This window comes from Eleutherodactylus coqui, chromosome 1, assembly GCF_035609145.1.
Source record: "Eleutherodactylus coqui strain aEleCoq1 chromosome 1, aEleCoq1.hap1, whole genome shotgun sequence".
Classification (NCBI taxonomy): domain Eukaryota; kingdom Metazoa; phylum Chordata; class Amphibia; order Anura; family Eleutherodactylidae; genus Eleutherodactylus; species Eleutherodactylus coqui.
This window is the reverse complement of record NC_089837.1, coordinates 513,361,796-513,388,824: the sequence shown is the minus strand read 5'-3', so window position 1 is coordinate 513,388,824 and position 27,029 is coordinate 513,361,796. Positions and strand designations below refer to the sequence as shown.

General features: G+C 48.1%; 1 protein-coding gene across 3 annotated transcripts in view; it reads left to right on the top strand.

Moving 5' to 3' along the window:
* The first annotated feature begins 7,035 nt into the window (after positions 1–7,035).
* LOC136588538 (leucine-rich colipase-like protein 1) overlaps positions 7,036–27,029 on the top strand; it is a 133,509-nt gene continuing 113,515 nt past the window's right edge. The window contains exons 1-2 of one of the 3 annotated variants that reach the window (XM_066587854.1): positions 7,036–7,193; positions 11,588–11,707. In XM_066587854.1, the coding sequence (XP_066443951.1) occupies positions 7,113–7,193; positions 11,588–11,707 (201 nt within the window). In that variant the 5' untranslated portion in view covers positions 7,036–7,112. Of the gene's footprint in view, positions 7,194–11,584; positions 11,708–27,029 lie in introns of all 3 variants that reach the window. The other 2 variants (XM_066587864.1, XM_066587846.1) reach the window with 2 other exon arrangements.

The following is a 27,029-nucleotide window of genomic DNA, read 5'->3' as shown; positions in this document are numbered from 1 at the left end:
ATTTTTCTGAGGTACATTAGTACTGTTCGTACACCAATTTTTTTGGGCCCTCGCCTACAGTGTAATCCTAGTAATTTTTAGCCGACCTGCATTAAACCTGACATTACCTCAGCTGTGCTGGGCACTGCAATGGGATATATTTATGTACCGCCTGTGGCTTCCTGGGACCCACCCATGCTGTCGGTCCACACGGAGTTGTAACTGCATGTGTCCACTTCTAAAGAACCCCAGTCTGACTGGGGCATGCAGTGTGGGTCGAAGCCCACCTGCATTAAACCTGATGTTAGCTTTGCTGTCCAGGGCACTGCAATGGGATATATTTATGTACCGCCGGTGGGTTCCAGGGAGCCACCCATGCTGTCGGTCCACACGGAGTTGTAACTGCATGTGTCCACTTCTAAAGAACCTCAGTCTGACTGGGGCATGCAATGTGGGCCGAAGCCCACCTGCATTAAACATGACATTACCTCAGCTGTGCTGGGCACTGCAATGGGATATATTTATGTACCGCCGGTGGTTTCCAGGGAGCCACCCATGCTGTCAGTCCACACGTAGTTGTAACTGCATGTGTCCACTTCTAAAGAACCCCAGTCGGACTGGGGCATGCAGTGTGGGCCGAAGCCCACCTGCATTAAACCTGATGTTAGCTTTGCTGTCCAGGGCACTGCAATGGGATATATTTATGTACCGCCGGTGGGTTCCAGGGAGCCACCCATGCTGTCGGTCCACACGGAGTTGTAACTGCATGTGTCCACTTGTAAAGAACCCCAGTCTGACTGGGGCATGCGGTGTTGGCCGAAGCCCACCTGCATTAAACCTGACATTACCTCAGCTGTGCTGGGCACTGCAATGGGATATATTTATGTACCGCCGGTGGGTTCCAGGGAGCCCCCCCCATGCTGTTGGTCCACACGGACTTCACAATAGGGAGTTGTACCTGCCTGTGTCTACTTATAAAAAAAAAACAGTCTGACTGGGGCATGCAGTGTGGGCCGAAGCCCACCTGCATTTAATCTGATGTTAGCTCTGCTGTCCAGGGCACTGCAATGGGATACATTTATGTACAGCCGGTGGGTTTCAGGGAGCCACCCATGCTGTGGGTGCACACGGAATTCCCATTGCGGAGTTGTACCTGCCTGTGACTATTTATAAAAAACCCCGGTCTGACTGGGGCATGCAGACGCCTTGACAGAATGAATAGTGTGTGGCACATAGGTTCCCCATTGCTATGCCCACGTGTGCAGCTCCTGATGGAGGTGGCACAGGATTATATTTCTCATTGCTTCTGTACAGCATTGTGGGCTATGGCCTGCCCCTTTTAAAGAGGGTCGCTGCCTAGCCGTGCCAACCCTCTGCAGTGTGTGCCTGCGGTTCCTCCTCATGGCAGACGCACCTATAAATAGACATGAGGGTGGTGTGGCATGAGGGCAGCTGAAGGCTGTGCTGGGACACTTGGTGTGCGCTGTGGACACTGGGCCATGCGGGACGGCAGCATGTAACCCAGGAGAAGTGGCAGCGGAGTGTCATGCAGGCAGTCATTGTGCTTTGTTGGAGGTAGTGTGGTGCTTAGCTAAGGTATGCATTGCTAATGAGGGTTTTTCAGAAGTAAAAATTGTTGGGAGGGGGGTGGGCGCACTCTTGCCACTATTGTGGCTTAATAGTGGGACCTGGGAACTTGAGATGCAGCCCAACATGTAGCCCCTCGCCTGCCCAATCCGTTGCTGTGTTGTTCCCATCACTTTCTTGAATTGCCCAGATTTTCACAAATGAAAACCTTAGCGAGCATCAGCGATATACAAAAATGTTTGGGTCGCCCATTGACTTCAATGGGGTTCATTATTCGAAACGCACCCTCGAGCATCGCGAAAATCTCGTTTCGAGTAACGAGCACCCGAGCATTTTGGTGCTCACTCATCTCTAGTTAAAATATCTCAAAGAGAAAGGCCCGCAGCACTCCAAAGTAAGCCCATATCGTGTCGAAGTATTTACTTCATGCCAAGTAGTAGGACAAAGGACCTTCCATCATCCTTATACAGGCAAGAAGTACAAAATTTGCAAACGATATACCTGTACCTCTTCGTACATTGTCTACCTGGTAACCTGCCCCAGTGGGCTAGGTTATGTAGGTAAGACAACACTGGAGGCAAGAACCCCCATGATCAAACACAAGAGCACCATCCGTACTAAGTGTGTTGATCTTCCTATTTCTAAACATTTTCACGACATGAAGCATAGCATCAGCTAATTTAGGTTTACGATTATAGATGATGTTCCGCCATTGATACGAGGAGGTGATAGGGAGTCCCTGCTAAAAAAAGAAGGACATTTAGTGGATACACACTTTAAATACCATGCATCCGTTTGGTTTAAACATGGATTACAATTTTGCACCTTTTATCTAATATACTCTCTCTCCAGTGATAGTATTTTTTTTATCGGTCACCTCCCTTCTTAATTTTTCTTTGTGATATTGTTATTGTCTAGCCCTTTCTCCTTTTTCTATATCCCCTCTATGTTGTTTTACTACTTGTCCTATACCCTAGTTGTTTTTTTAGTTACTTAAAGGGGTTGTCCCGCGAAACAAAGTGGGGGTATACACTTCTGTATGGCCATATTAATGCACTTTGTAATGTACATCGTGCATTAAATATGAGCCATACAGAAGTTATTCACTTACCTGCTCCGTTGCTAGCGTCCCCGTCGCCATGGATCTGTCTAATTCTGCTGTCTTCTTGCTTTTTTAGACGCGCTTGCGCTGTGCGGTCTTCTCCCCTTCTGCTCGGTCCAGGCACGAGCGGCGTTCTGGCTCCGCCCCTTCTACGTGTCATCGCGTAGCTCCGCCCCGTCACGTGTGCCGATTCCAGCCAATCAGGAGGCTGGAATCGGCAATGGAACGCAAAGAGCCCATGGTGCACCATGGGAGAAGACCCGCGGTGCACCATGGGAGAAAACCGCAGTGCATCCCAGGGAAAGGACTGGCAGCCATCTTTGGGAGAAGATTTTTTAAAGTCCTTATTTCGTCGGATCGGTAAGAAGCAAGCGGTTTAAAAACCGCTTTAATTTGCTATTTAATGCCAGGGGGGTGACAGGGGGAATGGGGTAAGGTAAAATTTTGAGGTTTGCCGCAAGACTACCCCTTTAACATAATTAATTTGGGTTACATCCACATTCTCTGCAGGTGCCATCTTGTGGTTGGCCGCCGCCCAACGCACATTTGGTTGGCTGGCCGTGGGCATCTTGTGGTTGCCGCATGTAATATGTGCCTCCGGGGCTTTGGTTAACACCGTGCTGAGGTCACTATGCTATGCGCACATGCGCAGTCGCAGGAGAAGATGCCGAACCTCTAGGGGGTGGCTGGGAACGGTCATATGGACAGGGGATGGCACCATATGTTCTTATGTCATGTGAGTTTTTAACAGGTGTGTGTTGTCAGGTGTTGGGAATGCTGTCAAATCATTGCAGGGCGGTTACTTCCCGCCCACCTATGTCGGTTTGGTTATGTAATGAGTGGTGCAGTGGCATACTAGCAGGCTTGAAAAAGACTTTTTAAAGTCGAAATGTTGCCTGTATTTTTAATATGGAGCAATAAAAGTTATTTTTACTTTAAATCCACCACTGATGCTGCCACTGCATTTGCTTCTCTGGACGACACATTGTGTTGAGATAACACAAACGCTGCGCGGAACAATAGGGCAAAGGGTGCGTTATAATTTAACAGATTTTTTAAAAAGCGAAAACCGTGTGCATTTGTTCACAATTGCCAATAGGCTATGAAGAGATGACAAATAGAGATGAGCGAGCACCAAAATGTTCTGGTGCAATGCTTGAGAGCTCGTTTCAAGTAACGAACCCCATTGAAGTCAATGGGCAACTCAAGCATTTTTGTATGGGACCGATGCTCCGCATAGATCATGACTTGTGAAACTCTGGAAAACCTCAGGAAGTCATGGAAACGCCACAGAACCAGATAACAAAGGGCAGGGGCCGCATGCATGGCTGCATCTCAGGCTCCCAGGTCCCACTATTAAGCCAAAATGGGGGCAAGAGTCTGGCGTCACCCCCCTAACAATTTTTATTTCGGACAAACCCTTATTAGCAAGGCACACCTTAGCTAAGCACCACACTACCTGCAACCAAGGACAATCACTGCCTGCGGGTGGCACTGCTGCCTTTTCTCCTGGGTTACATGCTGGCATTGCTGTCCAACTCCCTCCGCACGACCCTGCGTCCACAGTGCACACAAAAGTGTCCCTGCACAGCGTTCAGCTGCCCTCATGCCACACGCTCACTTCATAGCCACACCACCCTCATGTCTATTTATAAGCGCGTACTAGATGAGGAGGAACCGGAGGCACACACTGCAGAGGGTTGGCAGGGCCAGGCAGCGACCCTCTTTGAAAGTGTGGGCGATAGCTCACAATGCTGTTAAGAATTGATGATAAATTGATGTTCAATCATCATTCCAATCCTGTGCCACCTCCATCACTAAATTGTCCGGAGCTGCAAACGAGGGCATAAAGGCGACTCAGGTGCCAGCACTTCTACACATCTCTACAATACAGCAATGCTCTGTGTGGGAAGCACGTGAGCGGGCCCAGGGTCAGGCTCGTTCCCAGTCTTCATCTTATGTGACCCAAGGTGCCATTGCATAGCAATAGGAAATCCATGTGTCCCCACACAATTCATTCTGTGTAGGTGTTAGATAGCTCAACACCGCAAGGGAAAGTCTTTGAGTTCCTTGGGCTTGCCTGTGCTGTGCACAAAGATGGTATTACACAAGAAGAAATCAGAGCGCTCAAACATGTCAGAGTTTCACCCCGCCAAGGACCTCAGCCCACATCAGTCAGTGTATTTATGCCAGACAGGTAAAACACCGCTATAGGAAGTCTTTGTGCACTCACAGCATAGGTGAGCCAAAGGAACCCAAGGAAAGTATTAAACATGAAGAAATTACAGTGCCCAAATATGGCAGACTTTCACTCTGCCCCCCCCCCCCCCCCCCCCCCAGGATTTCGGCCTTTGCCCATACCCTCAGCAATCATGAGCATAAAATGGACTTCGATGCTAGTACGGCTGTGAACGTCTCATTTAATTAGTTGCGGTTGCTTTCACCGCTCCAAAGACTGGATTAACCAGGAAGAAGTTCCACAGGCCCAACCTGGAGCAGTTGCATTTCCCCTAGGACATAGGCCTCGGCCCACACCCTCAGCAATCGCTGGCATAACGCGGACTCCGATGCTAGTACAGCTGTGAACGTCTCATTAATGCAGTAACGCTCCTCTTGTTTGGCCCAAACCAGTGTCTCAGATAACTGTGGTAACACGAGAGAAAATACATGTTGCCCAGTGCTGATTCCGACCCCAAGCAGGAGGAAGAGGTGGCCATACAAGGCCAAGAAACCATGACCAGGACACGCTATAGTCTGTGTGGAAAGCACGTGAGCGGGCCCTGGGTCAGGCTCAGCCCCAGCCCCCACCTTGCACCTTGTGTGACCCAAGGTGCCCTGAGTTACATAGCAATGAGAAACCCATGTGTCCCCACACAGATAGCTCAAGATAGCACACAGATAGCAAGGTGAAGTCTTTGAGTTCCTTGGGCTCACCTATGCTGTCAGAGTGCCCAACCATGGGAGAGTTTCACCTCGCCACGGACCTTAGCCCTGGCCCACATTTCTGCCCTAGTCAGTCAGTGTATTTGTGCCATATAGGTAAAACACTGCGATAAGAAGACTTAGTGCACCCACAGTATAGACAGACCCCTGTAGCATTCCTGTAGAAAAAGTATAAACAGACCCCAGTAACATTTCTATGGCAGAAGTATAGGTAGACCCTGTAACATTTCTGTAGTAAAAGTATAGGCAGACCCCAGTAACATTTCTGTAGTAAAAGTATAGGCAGACCCCAGTAACATTTCTGTAGTAAAAGTATAGGCAGACCCCAGTAACATTTCTGAAGTAAACATATAGGCAGACCCCAGTAACATTTCTGTAGCAAAAGTATAGGCAGACCCCAGTAACATTTCTGTAGCAGAAGTATAGGCAGACCCCTGTAACATTTCTGTAGTAAAAGTAGACGCAGACCCCAGGAACATTTCTGTAGTAATATATAGACAGACCCCTGTAGCATTTCTGTAGTAATATATAGGCAGACCCCTGTAAAATTTCTGTAGCAAAAATATAGGCAGACCTCTGTAACATTTTTGAAGCAGAAGTATAGGCAGACCTCTGTAACATTTCTGTAGCAAGAGTATAGGCAAACCCCTGTAACATTGGTGTACCATGAGTGTAGGCGAAGGCCGGAAAAATTTGTTAGATAACAGTATAGGCGATGGCTAGAAAAATTAGTGTACTAAGGGTACAAGTGTACCCCTGAAAAATTGCTCAACCCCGAGGGCAGGTGAAACCCAGAAACATTTTTAAAGATACAGCTCGCTGTTACTTAATTTGTAACAGAGCCTGGAGGCAGACCTGTGAAAAAAATAGTTTCTGTTAAAGTATCAATACTTTTGGATCTTTGAAAAATTGTAAAAAAATTATAAGCAGAGCCTTTTGGGCCGCAGAAAAATTGGCTGTTCAACGTGATGACGTGCTGTTTTAGAAGGAGGAGTAGGCATCAAAAACCTCCGTTTGCCCGGGTGTCTTTACATGGGGCGCAAAATGCTGCTGAATATCTGCAACAAATTCTGCAGCATTTCTGCATCCAAAACAGTCAAAATCGGCTTCAATGAGGATTTTGACTTGAAATCAGCTGCGCACGTAGCTTTTAATATAAATACATTTCTGGTATACTGTCATTACATGTGATATGAGTTCATACTGTCATTACATGTGATATCAGTTCAGGTGGTCATGAAGCATCACATATTTCTGTTTTCCCACCACAGAGATAGTCAGGAATATTTAAACTTTACTAACTGGAAGAGCAGGTTGGATGGAGCGTGGGACAGTAAGCTCCGGGTGGTTTACATTCTTCCTGATCATAAGACTTTCTGACATGTGGCTGAGGGAAGTATATACGTGCCATCTACACCCAGGATCCTTCAGTCTCCCATTCTCTGCCTGCAGGCTTGCTGTAAACGTTCGAGTCGTGGCCATAGCTTTCATCACTGCAGATATGGCACAACATCGGATTATGACCATCCTGCTGTTTGTGTCCCTATCGCTCTGCTTTGAGGTCACACAGTCTGAATCGAAGGTAAAGTAAATTCTTTATATCAGATTTTGTATTTCACACATTGTATATTAGCAGTTATATAGATAGTTCAGGCTTCTATATTTAGATTCTCTCTGTGTTAATAATAGGGAACATTTATTACAAAAAGCTGAGGAAAAAATGTTATATATACACCCTGACAGAGGCTGGAGAATGCAAGGCTGTTTCACGATCTTCTCCATTGATCTCACTGGGCCCGGCACCATAACATGTTTTTGATACAGACCTACACCAAAATCTGCATCAAAAACCTCTGTTTGCTCGGGTGTCTTTACATGGGGCGCAAAATGCTGCTGAATATCTACAGCAAATTCTGCATCCAAAACAGAGTCAAATTCGGCTTCAATGAGGATTTTGACCTGAAATCAGCTGCGCACGTAGCTTTTAATAGAAATACATTTCTGGTATACGGTCATTACATGTGATATGAGTTCACGTGGTCATGAAGCATCACATATTTCTGTTTTCCATGATAGCGATAATCAAGAATATTTAAACTTTATTAACTGGAAGAGCAGGTTGGATGCAACAAGGGACAGTATGCTCCGGGTATTTACCTGCCATCTACACCCAGGATCCTCCAGTCTCCCTGTCTCTGCCTGCAGGCTTGCTGTAAACGTTCAAATCGTGGCCATAGCTTTCATTGCCACAGAAATAGCACAACGTAGGATTATGACCTTGCTGTTTGTGTGCCTATCATTCTGCTTTGAGGTTGCACAGTCTGAGGATGGCTTCAGACGGGAGTGCTTTTGTGCGTGCATATTCAAGCACAGAGACACTCGCCTATTACAACACATGCATTCCCTATGGTGTGTTCACATATCTGTGTTTTACAGGTGCATGCCTCTAAAGATAGGACATGTGTGCACAATAGGGAATGCAGGCATTGTCTTCAATGGAGCCGCGGCTGCTGTCGGCGGTTCCATTGAAGGCAATGGTCTGCCAGCACCTCGTAATTGTTTTTTGGGGAAGAGCTAAACTCACCTGTACACCGCTGCTGTATCCCCTGAGGGGATGAAGAACACATCTGTCACATGCAGCAGATGGTTTTTTTTCATCCCCCGCAGGGGAATAAAGAATTCACTACTGCAGCTGTCAGAGATGACAGCTGAGGTAGGGGATCCAGCTGCCGACACCCAGTAATTGTTTTTCAGGGAAAAAGTATAAGCCCTTACCTGAAAAACAAGGAAAAATGGTGTAAAAAATAATAATCACCACATACTCACCTTCCTTCAACTGCCGGCGCTCAGCTGCATCCTGCCAGCTCTGTCCCCGGCTCTGTAATGCAATCCCTTTAGCAGGCAGGGATTTAAAATCCCCGCCTGCTGAAAGAGCTGCTTGCGATTAGCTGAGGTGCTCAGCCAATCACAGGCAGCTCTCGCCTGTTATTCATTCAGTGAGAGCTGCATGTGATTGGCTGAGGTGCTCAACCAATCTGAAGCAGCCATCTGTGATTGGCTAAGCACCTCAGCCAATCACAGGTAGCTCTCGCTGAATGAATGACAGGCGAGGGCTGCCTGTGATTGGCTGAGTATCTCCGCTAATCACAAGCAGCTCTTTCAGCAGGTAGGGAATTTAAATTCCCGCCTGCTGAAAGAGCTGCATTACAGAACCGGTAACAGAACTAGAAGGATGCAGCGGAGCCCCGTCAGTTGAAGGAAGGTGAGTATGTGGTGTTTATTATTTTTTACACCATTTTTCCTTGTTTTTCAAAAAAGGGCTTATACTTAAAGCTCTTCCCTAAAAAAACAATTACTGAGTTACATCACCGCAGCTGTCAGCTGTGACAGCTGCGGTAGGGAATTCTTTATTCCCCGCGGGGATTTAGAATTCATTTGCTGCATCTGTCACAGATGTGGCAGGTGCAGCAGGTAATTCTTTTTCCTCAAGGGGATGAAGAAAACATCTGCCGCATGCAGGGGACATGGCAGCCGCAAACAGGTAAGTATTTTTAAAAAAATTTTTTTACACTAAAATGCTTTTTTCTCAGGGAAGGGCTTATATGTAAAGCCCTTCCCTAAAAAACAATTTAGGGGTGCTGGAAGGCCATTGTCATCAATGGAGTCTCCGTCAGCAAGTGCAGCTCCATTGAAGGCAATGCACGGACCTTCATACATGCGTGTTTTTGCACGTACATAGGTGCGCACCTATGTACGCAAAAAAACATGCTCGTGTGAAGCCAGCCTAAATTGAAGGTAAAGTAAATTCTTTATATCAGATTTTGTATTTCACACATTGTATATTTGCAATTATATAGATAGTTCAGGCTTCTATATTTAGATTCTCTCTGTGTTAACAATAGGGAACATTTATTACAAAAAGCCGAGAAAAAATATTATATATACACCACAACAGAGGCTGGAGAAGCATTTCTACAGCCTCCTGCACACTGGCGAGAGCGATATCAGGCTGTGATTCACGTCCCGATATCACTCTCACAAATCATTCAAAACCCATGGATGCATGGAAACAGCATTGCATCCCTGTGGGGCTGAAGGAATCCCCCAAAGCAAGAAGAGAGAGGGAGGCTGACCAGCAGAGGATCTTCTACAGATCTCATATTTGGAGATATCGGGGGGGAGGGCTTGAAAGCTTCCCCGATAGTGGGGATGAGAGGGTGGGTCTAGATTCCTTATCCCTGCCCATCTCTTGGCTAGAAAGGAATCACTATAAAAACCCAATCTAGCCCAGCCCTTTCTCACCCCTGCTCTCATTAATGCCCTGGGGGAGCCCTCTAGCCCCATCCCATCTCTCCAAATGTGGGATGATCTCTAGGAAATCCCTTGTAGCTCCACCCCCTCTCCGTTCTCTCTATGGGGGATTCATTCAGACCCGCTGGAATACAAGGCTGTTCCACAATCTTCTCCCAATGATTTCAATGCGGCCGGTGCTTCAGCTGTCAGCCCCATTGAAAGCAATTGGCGAAATATCGCTAAGAGAAAGAACATGCTGCGATTTGTTTTCTGCATAGCACCGCAACGCAGGTAAACATTACAGACATAAATGAACCCATTCAAAAGAATGGGTTTCATATTAGTGCAAGATTTGTATGTTTTGCAACGCACAAATGTCGCACAATTTCATCATCAGTGTGAATGCACCCTAAATGGGGCAGATTCCTATACTTGTAGCTTTGTTGCAATTCATTTAATATTATGATGCCACTAGGAAAAATGTTTTGATGGATGAGTGGTAGATGGAAGCAGAGAGGGCAAATAATGCAGGAGGATCAGTATATTGCATTTATATATCTTTGTACAGTCTCTTGGACTTCATGGCCAATTATGCTGGTGGTATCATGTCTAATGAGCGCTTCCCCGACACTCACAGGAAGCAATCACCAGTGAAAAAAGATCCACATGGGAATCCACAGATTTCCCATGTAAACGCTCCACACAAGAAATAAGCAACATCTACAGTAGCAGCAAAGTAGGTGAGATCCTCGCAATCTCGTCCGCATGCGGTGGAAAAAAAATGCACAAAACCCGTGCGGAGATTGCCATGCAGTGCAGAATTTTAATCCACGGAATGACAATTAAAGCACTGGATACGCTTCGCAATACATTTCTAATAATGAATTTTACATCAGAATCCACGTTAAAATCTGCATCAAATTTCATACCAAATGGTGCAGTTTTTGGTATGGATTTTCTGCTGTGGAATACCCGCTGCAGATGTTTCCCAGCAAATCCATCCTATGTGGACATAGACTTACTGTAGAGGGGAATGGCATATTGAGGGGAGTGTAAGCGCAGCAGCGGTCCTGAGGAGAGGGGGAAACTATAAGCAAGTCTGCTGGAGCTTCAGAGGAGTTGTGCTGCAGAGCCGGACAGAGCCTCTTGGGTGATGTGTTGTTTTGTTGTTTGTTTTTTTACTGCAGCTAGGGCTGCTCGCTAGGGAGTGCGGGCACACAGCCTTCTGAAAAAAGTCATTTGCTGCTTTCAATTATTGACTTATAAATGTCCAAGCATGGCATGAAAAAGGCACACTTCTACTGCACCTCTGGGATGAGCACCAGCTACTCCACTGTCGGGCTCTGCCTCACTCATCATGATGAACAATGTATTTTTCATGGGGTCTACCTGCAGGGGGCACTGCTGATCTCCTAGGGAGGGCAGGCATGTGGCAACAAGGTCAGCAGGATGTCCAGGGTGCTGCATACATCCAGGGAAATCTCTTATAAAAGGCTTCAAAGAGACTTCAGTGACATGCAGTAGATTCTTCATGGAATCCGGGAGGTTGCTCCTCCTTCTGGGAACCTTAAGGACATTCCAGGGGACAAGTATGAATCGCCTTTACTTCCTGCTGTGACATAAATGTGAAACCTTATAAACAAATTCACTGAATATTTATTTCTTGTGTTTTACATTTAGAAGGATGGAGATCCATGTATATACAGCGATGATTGTGAGAGCCGGTGTTGTCACAGGGATTCCCCTAATGGCTCTGGGAAATGTGTCCTAAAATCAATGCGAGGTGTGAGATGTTACGGCCCGGTGAGTACCTGTAAGCCGCTCTTGTACTGGTTTCTCCTCCCCGCACTCAGTTTAGGGGCTCATTTCCACGGGCGTATGCATAAAATGTGTGAGCCGGGTATCGCTGTGTATATGGTATGCACTACGTGCGGGTAATATAGGGCAGGCCCATCTTCTCCCAAAAATACAAATTACGGCCGGGAAAAGAGGTGGTGAAAATGAAACCACTGAAATCCCATAGAGATCAGTGGTTTTGTTTTGTCCCGTTATATGGCTGTGATTATCACGGCAGTAAAAGGGGACAAAACCGCAATCATCTGAATCCGCCCTAAAATAGAACATGCTGCGCCTTTTTTACGTACGTATTATACGCAATGAAAAACACCAGTGTGAGTGGGACATGCGAAAATCAACGTATTTGAATTGCTACGATGCACCGCGTATTATGCTGCGTAATACGCAATTCAAATACGGTCGTGTGAATGAGCCCTAATTTCTTGTTACGATGGGCTTTGAACTGACAGATCCGTGTAATCCTTCCAATATTAAACTGCATGAGTGAGAATTCCCACTGGATGACCTGCAGCTCGGATTGGCAGAGCATTCAATACAATCCTAAACTAATGCTGATTTAGCTGCAGATTTGGGTGCAGAATCTGTGCCCCATTGTGCAAGTATATTTTACCATGTGAACGAGGCTGAAGGGCCTTCTGTCTCTTTAAGTAAGTATTTTGCATTTCTTATACAATATAAAACCCGGGCCATCTTATATGAGAACTATACTCTGGAGAGTTAAACAATTTGATTGCCTATCTGATGGTGGGGTGACACAGTTGAAAAGCAGGGCTTGATTGGAAGTAGCACCAGAGCCCGCATGGGAAGACGTGAAAGGAAGGCCTCATGCCCACGGCTGGGTCAGATTCTGACAGCGAGATTCACTAAGGGGAATGCGAGCCGTGCCCTGGCATTGACCTCCTGCTTACTTGTTGGCGTCTTCTCTCTCCGCTCTGTGATGTGCCGGCAGGCGCGCAGCCACTCATGCGCAGAGCAGAGTCAGCGTGTCAGCAGTGACGTTTCTGTGCCTTGATCTTTGTTATTTAACTCCTTACATGCCACAGTCTACAACGACCATGGTGTCTAGGTGATTCGATAGAAAGGCAGAAACTTAGGAAAGGCCTGCAAGCAGCCTACCATTGTGTGATTATTAGACTGATCCCTCAGCATCGCCTAATAGATGGCTTTGCAGTTTTAGATGCATGTGGAATAATTCTTTGCCGTATTGAGCACCAAAGATCACATTGTGTGTCTAAATAAATAACAGAATAAATCTTAACATATAATAACAGTATTTTAGGATGAAAAATGACTTGTGTCCATCCAGTTCAGCCTATTAACCCCCAGTGTTGATCCAGAGAAAAGCAAAAAGACCACTTTTCTCCATTTTTCTCAAACTCCAAGACAGGCAATCAGAACAACTCCCAAATTACCGATCCTTCTGAAGTTATTAGTAATTATAATATGAAATAGTACATCCAAGAAAGGTGGCTAGGCACTGTTTGAACTCTTCTATTGAGCTTTCTTTCACCATATCCTCAGGAAGAGTGTTCCATAGTCTCACTGCTCTTACAGTAAAGAACCCCCTTGTATATCGATGTAGAAACTTCCTTTCCTCTAGACACAGTGGATGTCCTTTAATTACAGTCACAGTCCTGGGTGTAAGCAGTTGGGAGAGATCTCTGTATTGCCCCCTGATATAGTTATACATAGTTATTAAGTTGCCCCTCAGCCGTCTCTTTTTTAACTAAATAACTCCAATTTTGATAACATATCTGGCTATTGTAGTCCACCCATTTCATTTAATAAATTCGGCTGTCCACCTCTGAACCCCTCAAGCTCTGAAATATCCTTTGATTATTGGTGTCTAGAATTCTACACTATTCCATGTGCGGTCTGACCAGTGACCAGTGACCTCTCTGGTGTTAATTACTTTACAGACTTTAGTATCATCTGCAAATATTAATATTTTGCTGTTCAATTTTTCTATCAAGTCATTAATAAATATATTAAAAGAATAGGACCCAAAACCAACTCCTGTGGTAACCCACTATCAGGGGCGTAACTATAAAGGATGCAGGGGATGCGGTTGCACCCGGGCCCAGGAGCCTTAGGGGGCCCATAATAGGGAACCCAGTACTATGAGTAAAGCATTATAGTTGGGGGCCCTGTTACAAGTTTTGCATCGGGGCCCGGGAGCTTCAAGTTACACCTCTGCCCACTATTAATTGTGACCCAATCAGAATATGTACCATTTATAATTCCCCTCTGCCTTCTATTACTGAACCAGTTACTTATCAACTTACTCACATTCTCACCCAAACCAAGCATTCTCATTTTATATACCAACCTTAGAGTGGCTTCAGAAGAGCGTGTATTTTGTGTGTGGATATGTGCGGACAAAAACACACGTCTATTAGTCCCAATGCATTCCCTATGGTGTGTGCACATGTCCATGCTTTACAAACATGTGCCTGCAAAGATAGGATATGTGTGCACCATAGTGAATGTACTCATTCTTTTCAATGGAGCCGTGGCTGCAGCCGGTGGCTCCATTGAAAACAATGGTCTGCAGGGAACCCCTGCATTGTTTTTTCAGGGAAGGGCTTTACATATAAGTAGAGATGAGCGAGCACCAAAATGCTCGGGTGCTCGTTGCTCGGGTCGAGCTTTCCGCGATGCTCGAGAGTTCGTTTCGAGTAACGAACCCCATTGAAGTCAATGGGTGACTCGAGCATTTTTGTATATGACCCATGCTCGCTAAGGTTTTCATTTGTGCAAATCTGCAAAACCTATAAAAATTGATGGAAACGACACAGAAATGGATAGGGCAGGCGAGGGGCAACATGCAGGGCTGCATCTCAGGTTCCCAGGTCTTACTATTAAGCCACAATAGCGGCAATAGTGCCTCCCCCCCCCCCCCTAACAATTTTTACTTCGGACAAACCCTCATTAGCAAGGCACACCTTAGCTAAGCACCACACTACCTCCAACCAAGCAGAAGCACTGCCTGCGGGACACACCGCTGCCTCTTCTGGGTTACATGCTGCCCCCCCCCCCCCCCCACGACCCTGCATCTGCGGCGCACACAAAAGTGTCCCTGCGCAGCCCTCAGCTGCCCTCATGCCACACGCTGGCCTCATTGCCACACCACACTCATCTCTATTTATAAGTGTGTCTGCCATGAGGAGGAACCGGAGGCACACACTGCAGAGGGTTGGCAGGGCTAGGCAGCGACCCTCTTTGAAAGTGTGGGCGATAGCCCACAATGCTGTTGAGAATTGATAATAGATTGACGTTCCATTAAGGGGAGTCCGCTGCCAGCCCAGCACTTCTACACATCTCCACAATGCAGCAATACTCAGTGTGGGAAGTATATGAGCGGGCCCTGGGTCAGTCTCTGTCCCAGCAAACACCTTGTGTGGCCCAAGGTGTTGCGAGTGACATAGCAATGGGGACTCCATGTGTCCACACACTACTCATTCTGTTTGGGTGTTGGATACCTCATCAACAACGCAAGAGGTAAACCATCTGCACTCTGCACCCTATCCAAGTCTGTCAGTGTTTTGGGAACAGACAGGTACAACTCCGCTATGGCAAGTCTGTATGCACCCGCAGCATGCGTGGCTAGTAGGTACACACAGACGGTACAGAAAGAAATCCCATTGCAGTGCCCCGGATAGCTGAGGTTACGTGAGAGGAGATGCATGTTGGCTGCGGCCCACACGCCATGCCCTAGACATTCAGTTTTTTTTTTTTAAAGTGCCAGGCAGGTGCAACTCTGCTATGGCAAGTCTGTGTGCAGCCGCAGCATGGGTGGCTAGCAGGAACACAGATGGTACAGAAAGAAATCCCATTGCAGTGCCCCGGATAGCTGAGGTTACGTCAAAGGAAATACATGTTGGCTGCGGCCCACACGCCATGCCCTAGTCAGTCTGGGGTTTTTTGGGAGCCAGATAGGTAGAACACCACGATGGGAAGACTTAGTGCACCCATAGTATAGACAGAACCCTGTAATATTCCAGTAGCAAAAGGTGTAAGCTGACCCCAGTAACAGTTATGTCGCAGAAGTCTAGGGAGACCCCAGTAACATTTCTGTAGCAGCAGTATAAGCAGACCCCTGAAACATTAATGTAGCAGCAGTATATGCAGACCCCTGTAACATTTCAGTAGTAACAGTACAGACAGACCCCAGTAACATTTCTGTAGTAACAGTATAGGCAGACCCCAGTAACGCTTCTGTAGCAGCTGTATAGGCAGACCCCTGTAACATTTCTGTAGCAGCAGTATAAGCAGACCCCTGTGACATTTCATTAGCAGAAGCAAAGTCAGACCCCAGTAACATTATTGTAGCAGAAGTATAGGCAGACTCCTGTAACATTTCAGTGGCAGCAGTATAGGCAGACCCCTGTAACATTTATGTGGCAGAAGTATAGGCAGACCCCAGTAACAGTTACAGTTAGGGCCAGAAATATTTGGACAGTAACACAATTTTCGCGAGTTGGGCTCTGCATGCCACCGCATTGGATTTGAAATGAAGCCTCTACAACAGAATTCAAGTGCAGATTGTAACGTTTAATTTAAAGGGTTGAACAAAAATATCTGATAGAAAATGTAGGAATTGTACACATTTCTTTACAAACACTCCACATTTTAGGAGCTCAAAAGTAATTGGACAAATAAACATAACCCAAACAAAATATTTTTTTTTCAATATTTTGTTGCGAATCCTTTGGAGGCAATCACTGCCTTAAGTCTGGAACCCATGGACATCACCAAACGCTGGGTTTCCTCCTTCTTAATGCTTTGCCAGGCCTTTACAGCCGCAGCCTTCAGGTCTTGCTTGTTTGTGGGTCTTTCCGTCTGAAGTCTGGATTTGAGCAAGTGAAATGCATGCTCAATTGGGTTAAGATCTGGTGATTGACTTGGCCATTGCAGAATGTTCCACTTTTTTGCACTCATGAACTCCTGGGTAGCTTTGGCTGTATGCTTGGGGTCATTGTCCATCTGTACTGTGAAGCGCCGTCCGATCAACTTTGCAGCATTTGGCTGAATCTGGGCTGAAAGTATATCCCGGTACACTTCAGAATTCATCCGGCTACTCTTGTCTGCTGTTATGTCATCAATAAACACAAGTGACCCAGTGCCATTGAAAGCCATGCATGCCCATGCCATCACGTTGCCTCCACCATGTTTTACAGAGGATGTGGTGTGCCTTGGATCATGTGCCGTTCCCTTTCTTCTCCAAACTTTTTTCTTCCCATCATTCTGGTACAGGTTGATCTTTGTCTCATCTGTCCATAGAATACTTTTCCAGAACTGGGCTGGCTTCTTGAGGTGTTTTTCGGCAAATTTAACTCTGGCCTGTCTATTTTTGGAATTGATGAATGGTTTGCATCTAGATGTGAACCCTTTGTATTTACTTTCATGGAGTCTTCTCTTTACTGTTGACTTAGAGACAGATACACCTACTTCGCTGAGAGTGTTCTGGACTTCAGTTGATGTTGTGAACGGGTTCTTCTTCACCAAAGAAAGTATGCGGCGATCATCCACCACCGTTGTCTTCCGTGGACGCCCAGGCCTTTTTGAGTTCCCAAGCTCACCAGTGAATTCCTTTTTTCTCAGAATGTACCTGACTGTTGATTTTGCTATTCCAAGCATGTCTGCTATCTCTCTGATGGATTTTTTCTTTTTTTTCAGCCTCAGGATGTTCTGCTTCACCTCAATTGAGAGTTCCTTTGACCGCATGTTGTCTGGTCACAGCAACAGCTTCCAAATCCAAAACCACACACCTGGAATCAACCCCAGACCTTTTAACTACTTAATTGATTACAGGTTAACGAGGGAGACGCCTTCTGAGTTAATTGCAGCCCTTAGAGTCCATTGTCCAATTACTTTTGGTCCCTTGAAAAAGAGAAGGCTATGCATTACAGAGCTATGATTCCTAAACCCTTTCTCCGATTTGGATGTGGAAACTTTCATATTGCAGCTGGGAGTGTGCACTTTCAGCCCATATTATATATATAATTGTATTTCTGAACATGTTTTTGTAAACAGCTAAAATAACAAAACTTGTGTCACTGTCCAAATATTTCTGGCCCTAACTGTATGTAGCATAAGTATAGGCAGACCCCAGTATAATTTCTGTAGCAGCAGAATAGGTAGACCCCTGTAACATTCAAGTGCCAGCAGTATAGGCATACCCCTGTAACATGTAAGTGGCAGCAGTATAGGCAGACCCCTGCAACTGTCTCGTAGCAGAAGTATAGGCATGCAGGCAGACCCTAGTAAAATTTCTGTAGTAATAGTATAGGCCAACCTCCGAAACATTGGGATACCATGAGAGTAGGGGAAGGCCAGAAAAATTAGTGTACCAAGAGTACAAGTGTACCTCTGAAGAATTTATCGACCGAGAGGGCAGGTGAAACCCATAAACATTTTTTTAAAGATACAGCTCACTGTTGCTAAATTTGTAACAGAGCCTGGAGGCAGCCCTGTTGAAAAAATTGGTTCATGTAACAGTCTCAATACTTTTGAAACTTAGAAAATTGTAAAAACATTGGTAGATGTAGATGAGCCTTTTGGGCCGCAGAAAAATTGGCCATTCAGCGCGATGACATGTTGTTTCTGGAGGAGGAGTAGCAGGAGGTCGACTAAAGTCGGTTGCAGCGAACAGATTCTTTAGGTTCCGCTGCTCTCCGCTGGTGGAAAAGAGAAGTCTGGGGAAATCCAGGCTTTGTTCATCTTTATGAGTGTAAGCATGTCGGTACTGGCAGTTGACAGGCGGGTACGCTTGTCTGTGATCATTCCCGCAGCTGCACTAAACACCCTCTCTAACAAGACGCTAGCGGCAGGGCAAGCAAGCACCTCCAGGACATACATCGCAAGTTCGTGCCACGTGTCCAGCTTTGACACCCAATAGTTGTATGGAGCAGAGGCATCACAGAGGACAGTGGTACGATCGGCTATGTACTTCCTCACCATCTTTTTACAGTGCTCCCTCCAACTCAGCCTTGACTGGGGAGTGGTGACACAGTCGGTGTGCCCTGTGGCATTGCATCACTCTCGAACGCCTTTCCTCTTTGGGAATGAGAGTCGAAAGGTTCTCTTTATACCGTGGGTTGAGAAGGGTGTACACCCAGTAATCCGTAGTGGCCAGAATGCGTCTAACGCGAGGGTCACGAGAAAGGCAGCCTAACATTAAGTCAGCCATGTGTGCCAGGGTGCCAGTACGCAAGACATGGCTGTCCCCACTAGGAAGATCACTTTCAGGATCCTCCTCCTCGTCCAAAGGCCATACACGCTGAACAGATGGGAGGCAAGCAGCATGGGTACCCTCTGCAGTGGGACCAGCTGTCTCTTCCCCCTCCTCCTCCTCCAAATCGAGCTAGAGATATAGACTTGTGGGTGCTCTGACTATCAAGCGACATACTCTCTTTCCCCATCTCCTGTTCCGACTGAAAAGAGTCAGACTTTATGCTTTGCAGCGAACTTCTCAGCAGGCATAGGAGAGAATGGTGACGCTAATGATTGCAGCATTGCCGCTCACCATCTGGGTAGACTCCTCAAAGTTTCCGAGGACGTGGCAGATGTCTGCCATCCAGACACACTCCTCGGTAAAGAATTGGGGAGGCTGACTCCCACTACGCCGCCCGTGTTGGAGTTGGTCTTCCACTATTGCTCTACGCTGCTCATAGAGCCTGGCCAACATGTGCAGCGCAGAATTCCACCGTGTGGGCACATTGCACAGCAGTTAGTGCTCTGGCAGATTAAACCGATGTTGCAGGGCCCTCAGGGTGGCAGCATCCGCGGTGGACTTGCAGAAATGCGCGCAGACGTGGCGCACCTTGCCGAGCAGGTCAGAGAAGTGCGGGTAGTTTTTCAGAAAGCACTGAACCACCAGATTGAAGATGTGGGCCAGGCATGGCACTTGTGTGAAGCTGCCGAGCTGCAGAGCCGCCAACAGGTTACGGCCGTTGTCATACATGACCATGCCCGGTTGGAGGCTCAGTGGCGAAACCCAGATGTCGGTCTGCTCGGTCAGACCCTGCAACAGCTCAGGGGCCGTGTGCCTCTTGCCACCTAGACTGAGTAGTTTCAGCACGGCCTGCTGACGATTGCCCACCACTGTGCTGCCGCGCCACACCGACTGCTGGCGACGTGCTGCTCACATTTCTTAATTGAGAGGTACAGGTTGCGTAGGAGGAGGAGGAGGAGGGGAGGGTTTAGAGGAGGTGGCAAAGACCGCCGCAGATACCAGAACCGAGGAAGGACCCGCAATTCTGGGTGTGGGTAGGACGTGTGCGGTCCCAGGCTCTGACTCGGTCCCAGCCTCCACCAAATTCACCCAACGTGCCATCAGGGAGATATAGTGGCCCTGCCCGCCAGTACTTGTCCACGTGTCCGTGGTTAAGTGGACCTTCCCAGTAACCGCGTTGGTGAGGGCACGATTGATGTTGCAGGAGACGTGATGGTGTAGGGCTGGGAAGGCACACCGGGAAAAATAGTGGCGACTGGGGACCGAGTAGCGTGGAACCGCCGCCATCATGTTTTTGAAAGCCTCCGTTTCCACAACCCTGTACGGCAGCATCTCCAGGCTGATCAATTTGGCAATGTGCACGTTTAAAGCTTGAGTGTGTGGGTGCGTGGCGGCGTAATTGCGCTTGCGCTCCAAGGCTTGCGCTAGCGACAGCTGGATGATGCGCTGAGAGACATTGCTGGATAGGGCCAAGGACAGCAGAGGTAAGGGTGTGGGTGCAGGCTGGGAGGCGCTCGTGCCTGTGTCCTGAGAGGGGGTTGGATCTGAGTGGCAGGTTCGGGAAAAGGGGGAGAGGCAGTGGTGCGACCCGGAGGCGATGAACGGCCTTCGTCCCACCTCGTGGGATGCTTGGCCATCATATGCCTGCGCATGCTGGTGGTGGTGAGGCTGGTACTGGTGGCTCCCCGGCTAATCTTGGCGCCACACAGGTTGCACACCACTGTTCGTCGGTCGTCCGCGCTCTCACTGAAAAACATCCACACCTTTAAAGACCTAGGCCTCTGCACGGTGGCTTGGCGCGAGGATGTGCTTTGGGAAACAGTTGGAGGAGTCTTCGCTCTGGTCCTGCCTCTACCCCTGGCCACCCCACTGCCTCTTCCAACCTGTCCTGCTGCTGCACTTGCCTCCCTCTCTAAAGACCTCTCCTCAGTTGGCTTAGCAAACCAGGTGGGGTCACCTCATCGTCCAGCGGCTCTTCCTCCGAATCCTCTGTGCGCTCCTCCCTCGAACTTACTGCCCTTACTACTACCTCACAGATAGACAACTGTGTCTCATCATCATCATCGACCTCCTCACCCACTGAAAGCTCTTGAGACAGTTGCCGGAAGTCCCCAGCCTCATCCCCCGGACCCCGGGAACTTTCCAAAGGTTGGGCATCAGTCACGACAATCTCCTCAGGTGGGAGAGGAACCGTTTTTTTCCCAAGCAAGGCAGGGGCCTGAGAACAGTTCCTGGGAGTCTGTCTGCTCTTCAGAATGTGTCATTTTCATGGAGTGAGGAGGCTGGAAGGAAGGAGGAGCAGCAGCGAGAGGATTCAGAGTTGCAGCAGTGGACGGCATAGAAGACTGGGTGGTCGATACATTGCTGGATGCATTTTCTGCTATCCAAGACAGGACCTGCTCACATTGCTCATTTTGTAATAAAGGTCTAGCACGTGGACCCACAAATTGTGATATGAAGCTGGGGACCTCAGAAACTTGCCTCTCTCCTAATCCCGCATCTGTAGGCTGTGGTTCACCTGGACCAGGAACTCGGCCTGTGCCACACCCTCACTTGGACCTCCGCGTCCTCGCCCGCGTCTACGGCCACGTCCTCTTGGCCTACCCCTACCTCTCTGCATGGTGTATTACGCATAGAGCAGACACAAAGCGGTCTGAATAATTATGCAATTAGTGGCGTGCAGTTGGAGGCTGGCAGCGGTTATGTTACGCACACTGCAGTCCGTAAAAAAATTATATGCTAGGCTGCAAAAACGCCTAGCTGGGTAATAGTGAGCCACTACAACTCCCAGCGGCCACGCAGTAAAATGCAAACGGTCACAGGTAGCCCTAAGAAGGAGCTTTTTTTCAATTTTTTTTGAAAAAGCAAACAGCCTAGATAACGTGTATATGTCTTTCCATCTATCAGCGGCTGTGAGCGTACTCTGTGCGTGAAGTTGATGGGACGCACAGAGCGGTGTAAAAAATTAGGCAATTATTGGCCTGCACTTGGAGGGTCACAGCGGTTATGTAATGCACACTGTAGGGCGAAAAAATTATACGCTGGGCTGCAGAAAGGCCTAGCTGGCTAATAGTGAGCAACTACAACAGTAATGCACATTCTCACAGGTAGCCCTAAGGAGGAGCTTTTTGGGGGTACTTGTTAACAGGATTCTACACTACCACTGTCCCTGCCTGACCAGTACTGCCCCTATACTCTATATAATTGGCTGCAGACCGACAACGCAAAAGTCCGGATAGCCAAGGTGAAAAAAAAAAAAGTGCAAAACTGCTCCCAGCTGCCACAACAGTAATGCACACGGTCACAGGTAGTCCTAAGAGGGACAGTTGGGGTACTTGTTGACAGGATTGTACACTACCACTGCCCCTGCCTGACCAGTACTGCCCCTATACTCCGTATAATTGGCTGCAGACTGAGAACGCAATAGTCTGCATAGCCCAAGATGAAAACAAAAAAATTGGACAAAACTGCTCCCAGCAGCCACAACAGTAATGCACAGGTCAGATGTGGCCCTAAGAAGGACCGTTGGGGTTCTTAAAGACGCTAACACTCTCCCTATAGCAGCAGCAGCACTCTCCCTAATCTCTGCCAGCGTGTGTCTGAGGCAAGCAGCGGGCGGCACTGCTTTATATACTAGGCAGTCACTTGATCTCGCCAGCCACTCACTGCAGGGTGGTGGGATAGGGCTGGAACGTCACAGGAGGAATTTGTAATGCCTTCCCTGCATGTCTATTAGCCAGAAAATGGCACAAAACATGCAGGGAAGGAAATGGAATTGACTCGAGTAATGCGTGGTGCTCGTCTCGAGTAACGAGCATCTCGAGTATCCTAACACTCGAGCGAGCATCAAGCTCGCACGAATATGTTCGCTCATCTCTACATATAAGCCCTTCCCTGAAAATCAAAAAAAATTGTGTAAAAAATAAATAAATAAACAAACCTACCTCTCCGCCTCAGCCAATCACAATCCGCTCTTTCAGCACGCGTTTTTTTTAAAATGTCCTTCTGCTGATAGATCAGCACTACAGAACAGTGGACAACAGGAAAATACGTGGCTGAGCCCCGGCAGCTGAAGGGAGGTGAGTATGTTTTTTTTGTTTTTCACACTACTTTTACTGGATTTTCAGGGGAGAGCTTATATTTAAAGCCCTTCCCTGAAATCAATTGACGGGGTGCCAGCAGCAGAATCCTCTATCTCAGCTGTCATGTGTGACAGCTGCGGTAGAGAATTGAAGAATTCCTCTGCTGTATCTGTCACAGATGTGGCAGATGTAGCAGCAGGGAATTCTTTTTACTAGCGGGGATGAAGGAGACATCTGCCGCTTGCGGCAGATGTGTTCTTCATCCCCGCAGGACACGGCAGCAGTGGAGGGGTACGTTTATTTATTTATTTATTTTACACACATTTTTTTTTTTCAGGGAAGGGCTTATATGTAAAGCCCTTCCATGAATAACAATGCAGGGGTTCCGGCAGATCATTGTTTTCAATGGAGCCGCCGGCAGCAGCCGCAGCTCTATTGAAAACAATGCACGGAACTGCATCCACGCGTTTTTGCACATACATGGTTGCGCACTTATGTACACATCTATGTACACACAAAAACACGCTCGTGTGAAGCCACCCTTATTGTGGCACAGTATAAAAGATCCAATGACTCTTCCTAATTAGAGATGAGCGAGCACCAAAATGCTCAGGTGCTCGTTACTCGAGATGAACTTTTCGCGATGCTCGAGGGTTCGTTTCGAGTAACAAACCCCATTGAAGTCGATGGGCGACTCGAGCATTTTTGTATATCGCCGATGCTCGCTAAGGTTTCCATTTGTGAAAATCTGGGCAATTCAAGAAAGTGATGGGAACGACACAGCAACGGATAGGGTAGGCGAGGGGCTACATGTTGGGCTGCATCTCAAGTTCCCAGGTCCCAAAGCCCTCATTAGCAATGCATACCTTAGCTAAGCACCACACTACCTCCAACAAAGCACAATCACTGCCTGCATGACACTCCGCTGCCACTTCTCCTGGGTTACATGCTAACCAACCCCCCCCCCCCGCGCACAACCCAGTGTCCACAGCGCACACCAAACTGTTCCTGCCCAGCCTTCAGCTGCCCTCTTGCCACGCCACACTCATGTCTATTTATAAGTGTGTCTGCCATGAGGAGGAACCGCAGGCACACACTGTAGAGGGTTAGCACGGCTAGGCAGCGACCATCTTTAAAAGGGGCGGGGCGATAGCCCACAATGCTGTACAGAAGCAATGAGAAATCCAATCCTGTGCCACCTCCATCTAGAGCTGCACACGTGGGCATAGCAATGGGGAACCTATGTGCCACACACTATTCATTCTGTCAAGGTGTCTGCATGCCCCAGTCAGACCGCGTTTTTTTATAAATAGTCACAGGCAGGTACAACTCCGCAATGGGAATTCCGTGTGCACCCACAGCATGGGTGGCTCCCTGGAACCCACCGGCTGTACATAAATGTATCCCATTGTATTGCCCATCACAGCTGAGGTAATGTCGTGCTTCATGCAGGTGGGCTTCGGCCACACTGCATGCCCCAGTCAGACTGGGGTTCTTTAGAAGTGGACACATCCAGTTACAACTCCCTGTGGACCCACAGCATGGGTGGGTGCCAGGAAGCCACCGGCGGTACATAAATATATCCCATTGCATTGCCCAACACAGCTGAGGTAATGTCGTGCTTAATGCAGGTGGGCTTCGGCCCACACTGCATGCCCCAGTCAGACTGGGGTCCTTTAGAAGTGGACACATGCAGTTACAACTCCCTGTGGACCCACAGCATGGGTGGGAGCCAGGAAGCCACCGGCGGTACATAAATATATCCCATTGCATTGCCCAACACAGCTGAGGTAATGTCGTGCTTAATGCAGGTGGGCTTCGGCCCACACTGCATGCCCCAGTCAGACTGGGGTTCTTTAGAAGTGGACACATGCAGTTACAACTCCCTGTGGACCCACGGCATGGGTGGCTCCCTGGAACCCACCGGCGGTACATAAATATATCCCATTGCATTGCCCATCACAGCTGAGGTAATGTCGTGCTTAATGCAGGTGGGCTTCAACCCACACTGCATGCCCCAGTCAGACTGGGGTTCTTTAGAAGTGGACACATGCAGTTACAACTCCCTGTGGACCCACAGCATGGGTGGGTGCCAGGAAGCCACCGGCGGTACATAAATATATCCCATTGCATTGCCCAACACAGCTGAGGTTATGTCGTGCTTAATGCAGGTGGGCTTCGGCCCACACTGCATGCCCCAGTCAGACTGGGGTTCTTTAGAAGTGGACACATGCAGTTACAACTCCCTGTGGACCCACGGCATGGGTGGCTCCCTGGAACCCACCGGCGGTACATAAATATATCCCATTGCATTGCCCATCACAGCTGAGGTAATGTCGTGCTTAATGCAGGTGGGCTTCAACCCACACTGCATGCCCCAGTCAGACTGGGGTTCTTTAGAAGTGGACACATGCAGTTACAACTCCCTGTGGACCCACAGCATGGGTGGGTGCCAGGAAGCCACCGGCGGTACATAAATATATCCCATTGCATTGCCCAACACAGCTGAGGTTATGTCGTGCTTAATGCAGGTGGGCTTCGGCCCACACTGCATGCCCCAGTCAGACTGGGGTTCTTTAGAAGTGGACACATGCAGTTACAACTCCCTATGGACCCACGGCATGGGTGGCTCCCTGGAACCCACCGGCGGTACATAAATATATCCCATTGCAGTGCCCAACACAGCTGATGTAACGTCAGCTGTAATGCAGGTGGGCTAAAAATTCATTTGATTACACTGTAGGCGAGGGCCCCCAAAAATTGGTGTACCAACAGTACTAATGTACCTGAGAAAAATTGCCCATGCCCAACCGAGAGGGCAGGTGAAACCCATTAATCGCTTTGGTTAATGTGGCTTAATTGGTAACTAGGCCTGGAGGCAGCCCAGTTAAAATAAAAATTGGTTGAGGTGAAAGTTTCAACGCTTTAATGAGCATTGAAACGTATAAAAATTGTTTAGAAAAATTATATGACTGAGCCTTGTGGGCCTAAGAAAAATTGCACGTTCGGCGTGATTACGTCAGGTTTCAGGAGGAGGAGCAGGAGGAGGAGGAGGATGAATATTATACACAGATTGATGAAGCAAAAAGGTCCCCGTTTTGGATGGTGATAGAGAACGATGCTTCCATCCGCGGGAGCAGCCTACGTATTGCTTAGGTATCGCTGCTGTCCGCTCGTGGAGAAGAGAAGTTGGGGGAAATCCAGGCTTTGTTCATCTTGATGAGTGTAAGCCTGTCGGCACTGTCGGTTGACAGGTGGGTACGCTTATCCGTGATGATTCCCCCAGCCACACTAAACACACTCTCTGACAAGATGCTAGCCGCAGGACAAGCAAGCACCTCCAGGGCATACAGCGCGAGTTCAGGCCACGTGTCCAGCTTCAACACCCAGTAGTTGTAGGGGGCAGAGGCGTCACCGAGGACGGTCGTGCAATCGGCTACGAACTCCCTCACCATCCTTTTACAGTGCTCCCGCCAACTTAGCCTTGACTGGGGACCGGTGACACAGTCTTGCTGGGGAGCCATAAAGCTGTCAAAGGCCTTAGAGAGTGTTCCCCTGCCTGCACTGTACATGCTGCCTGATCTCTGCACCTCCCCTGCTACCTGGGCCGCGGAAATGCGCCTTCGGCCACTAGCGCTGTCGGATGGGAAGTTTACCATCAGTTTGTCCACCAGCGCCCTGTGGTATAGCATCATTCTCGAACACCTTTCCTCTTCAGGAATGAGAGTGGAAAGGCTCTCCTTATACCGTGGGTCGAGCAGTGTGTACACCCAGTAATCCGTAGTGGCTAGAATGCGTGTAACGCGAGGGTCACGAGAAAGGCATCCTAACATGAAGTCAGCCATGTGTGCCAGGGTACCTGTACGCAAGACATGGCTGTCCTCACTAGGAAGATCACTTTCAGGCTCCTCCTCCTCCTCCTCCTCTGGCCATACAAGCTGAAAGGATG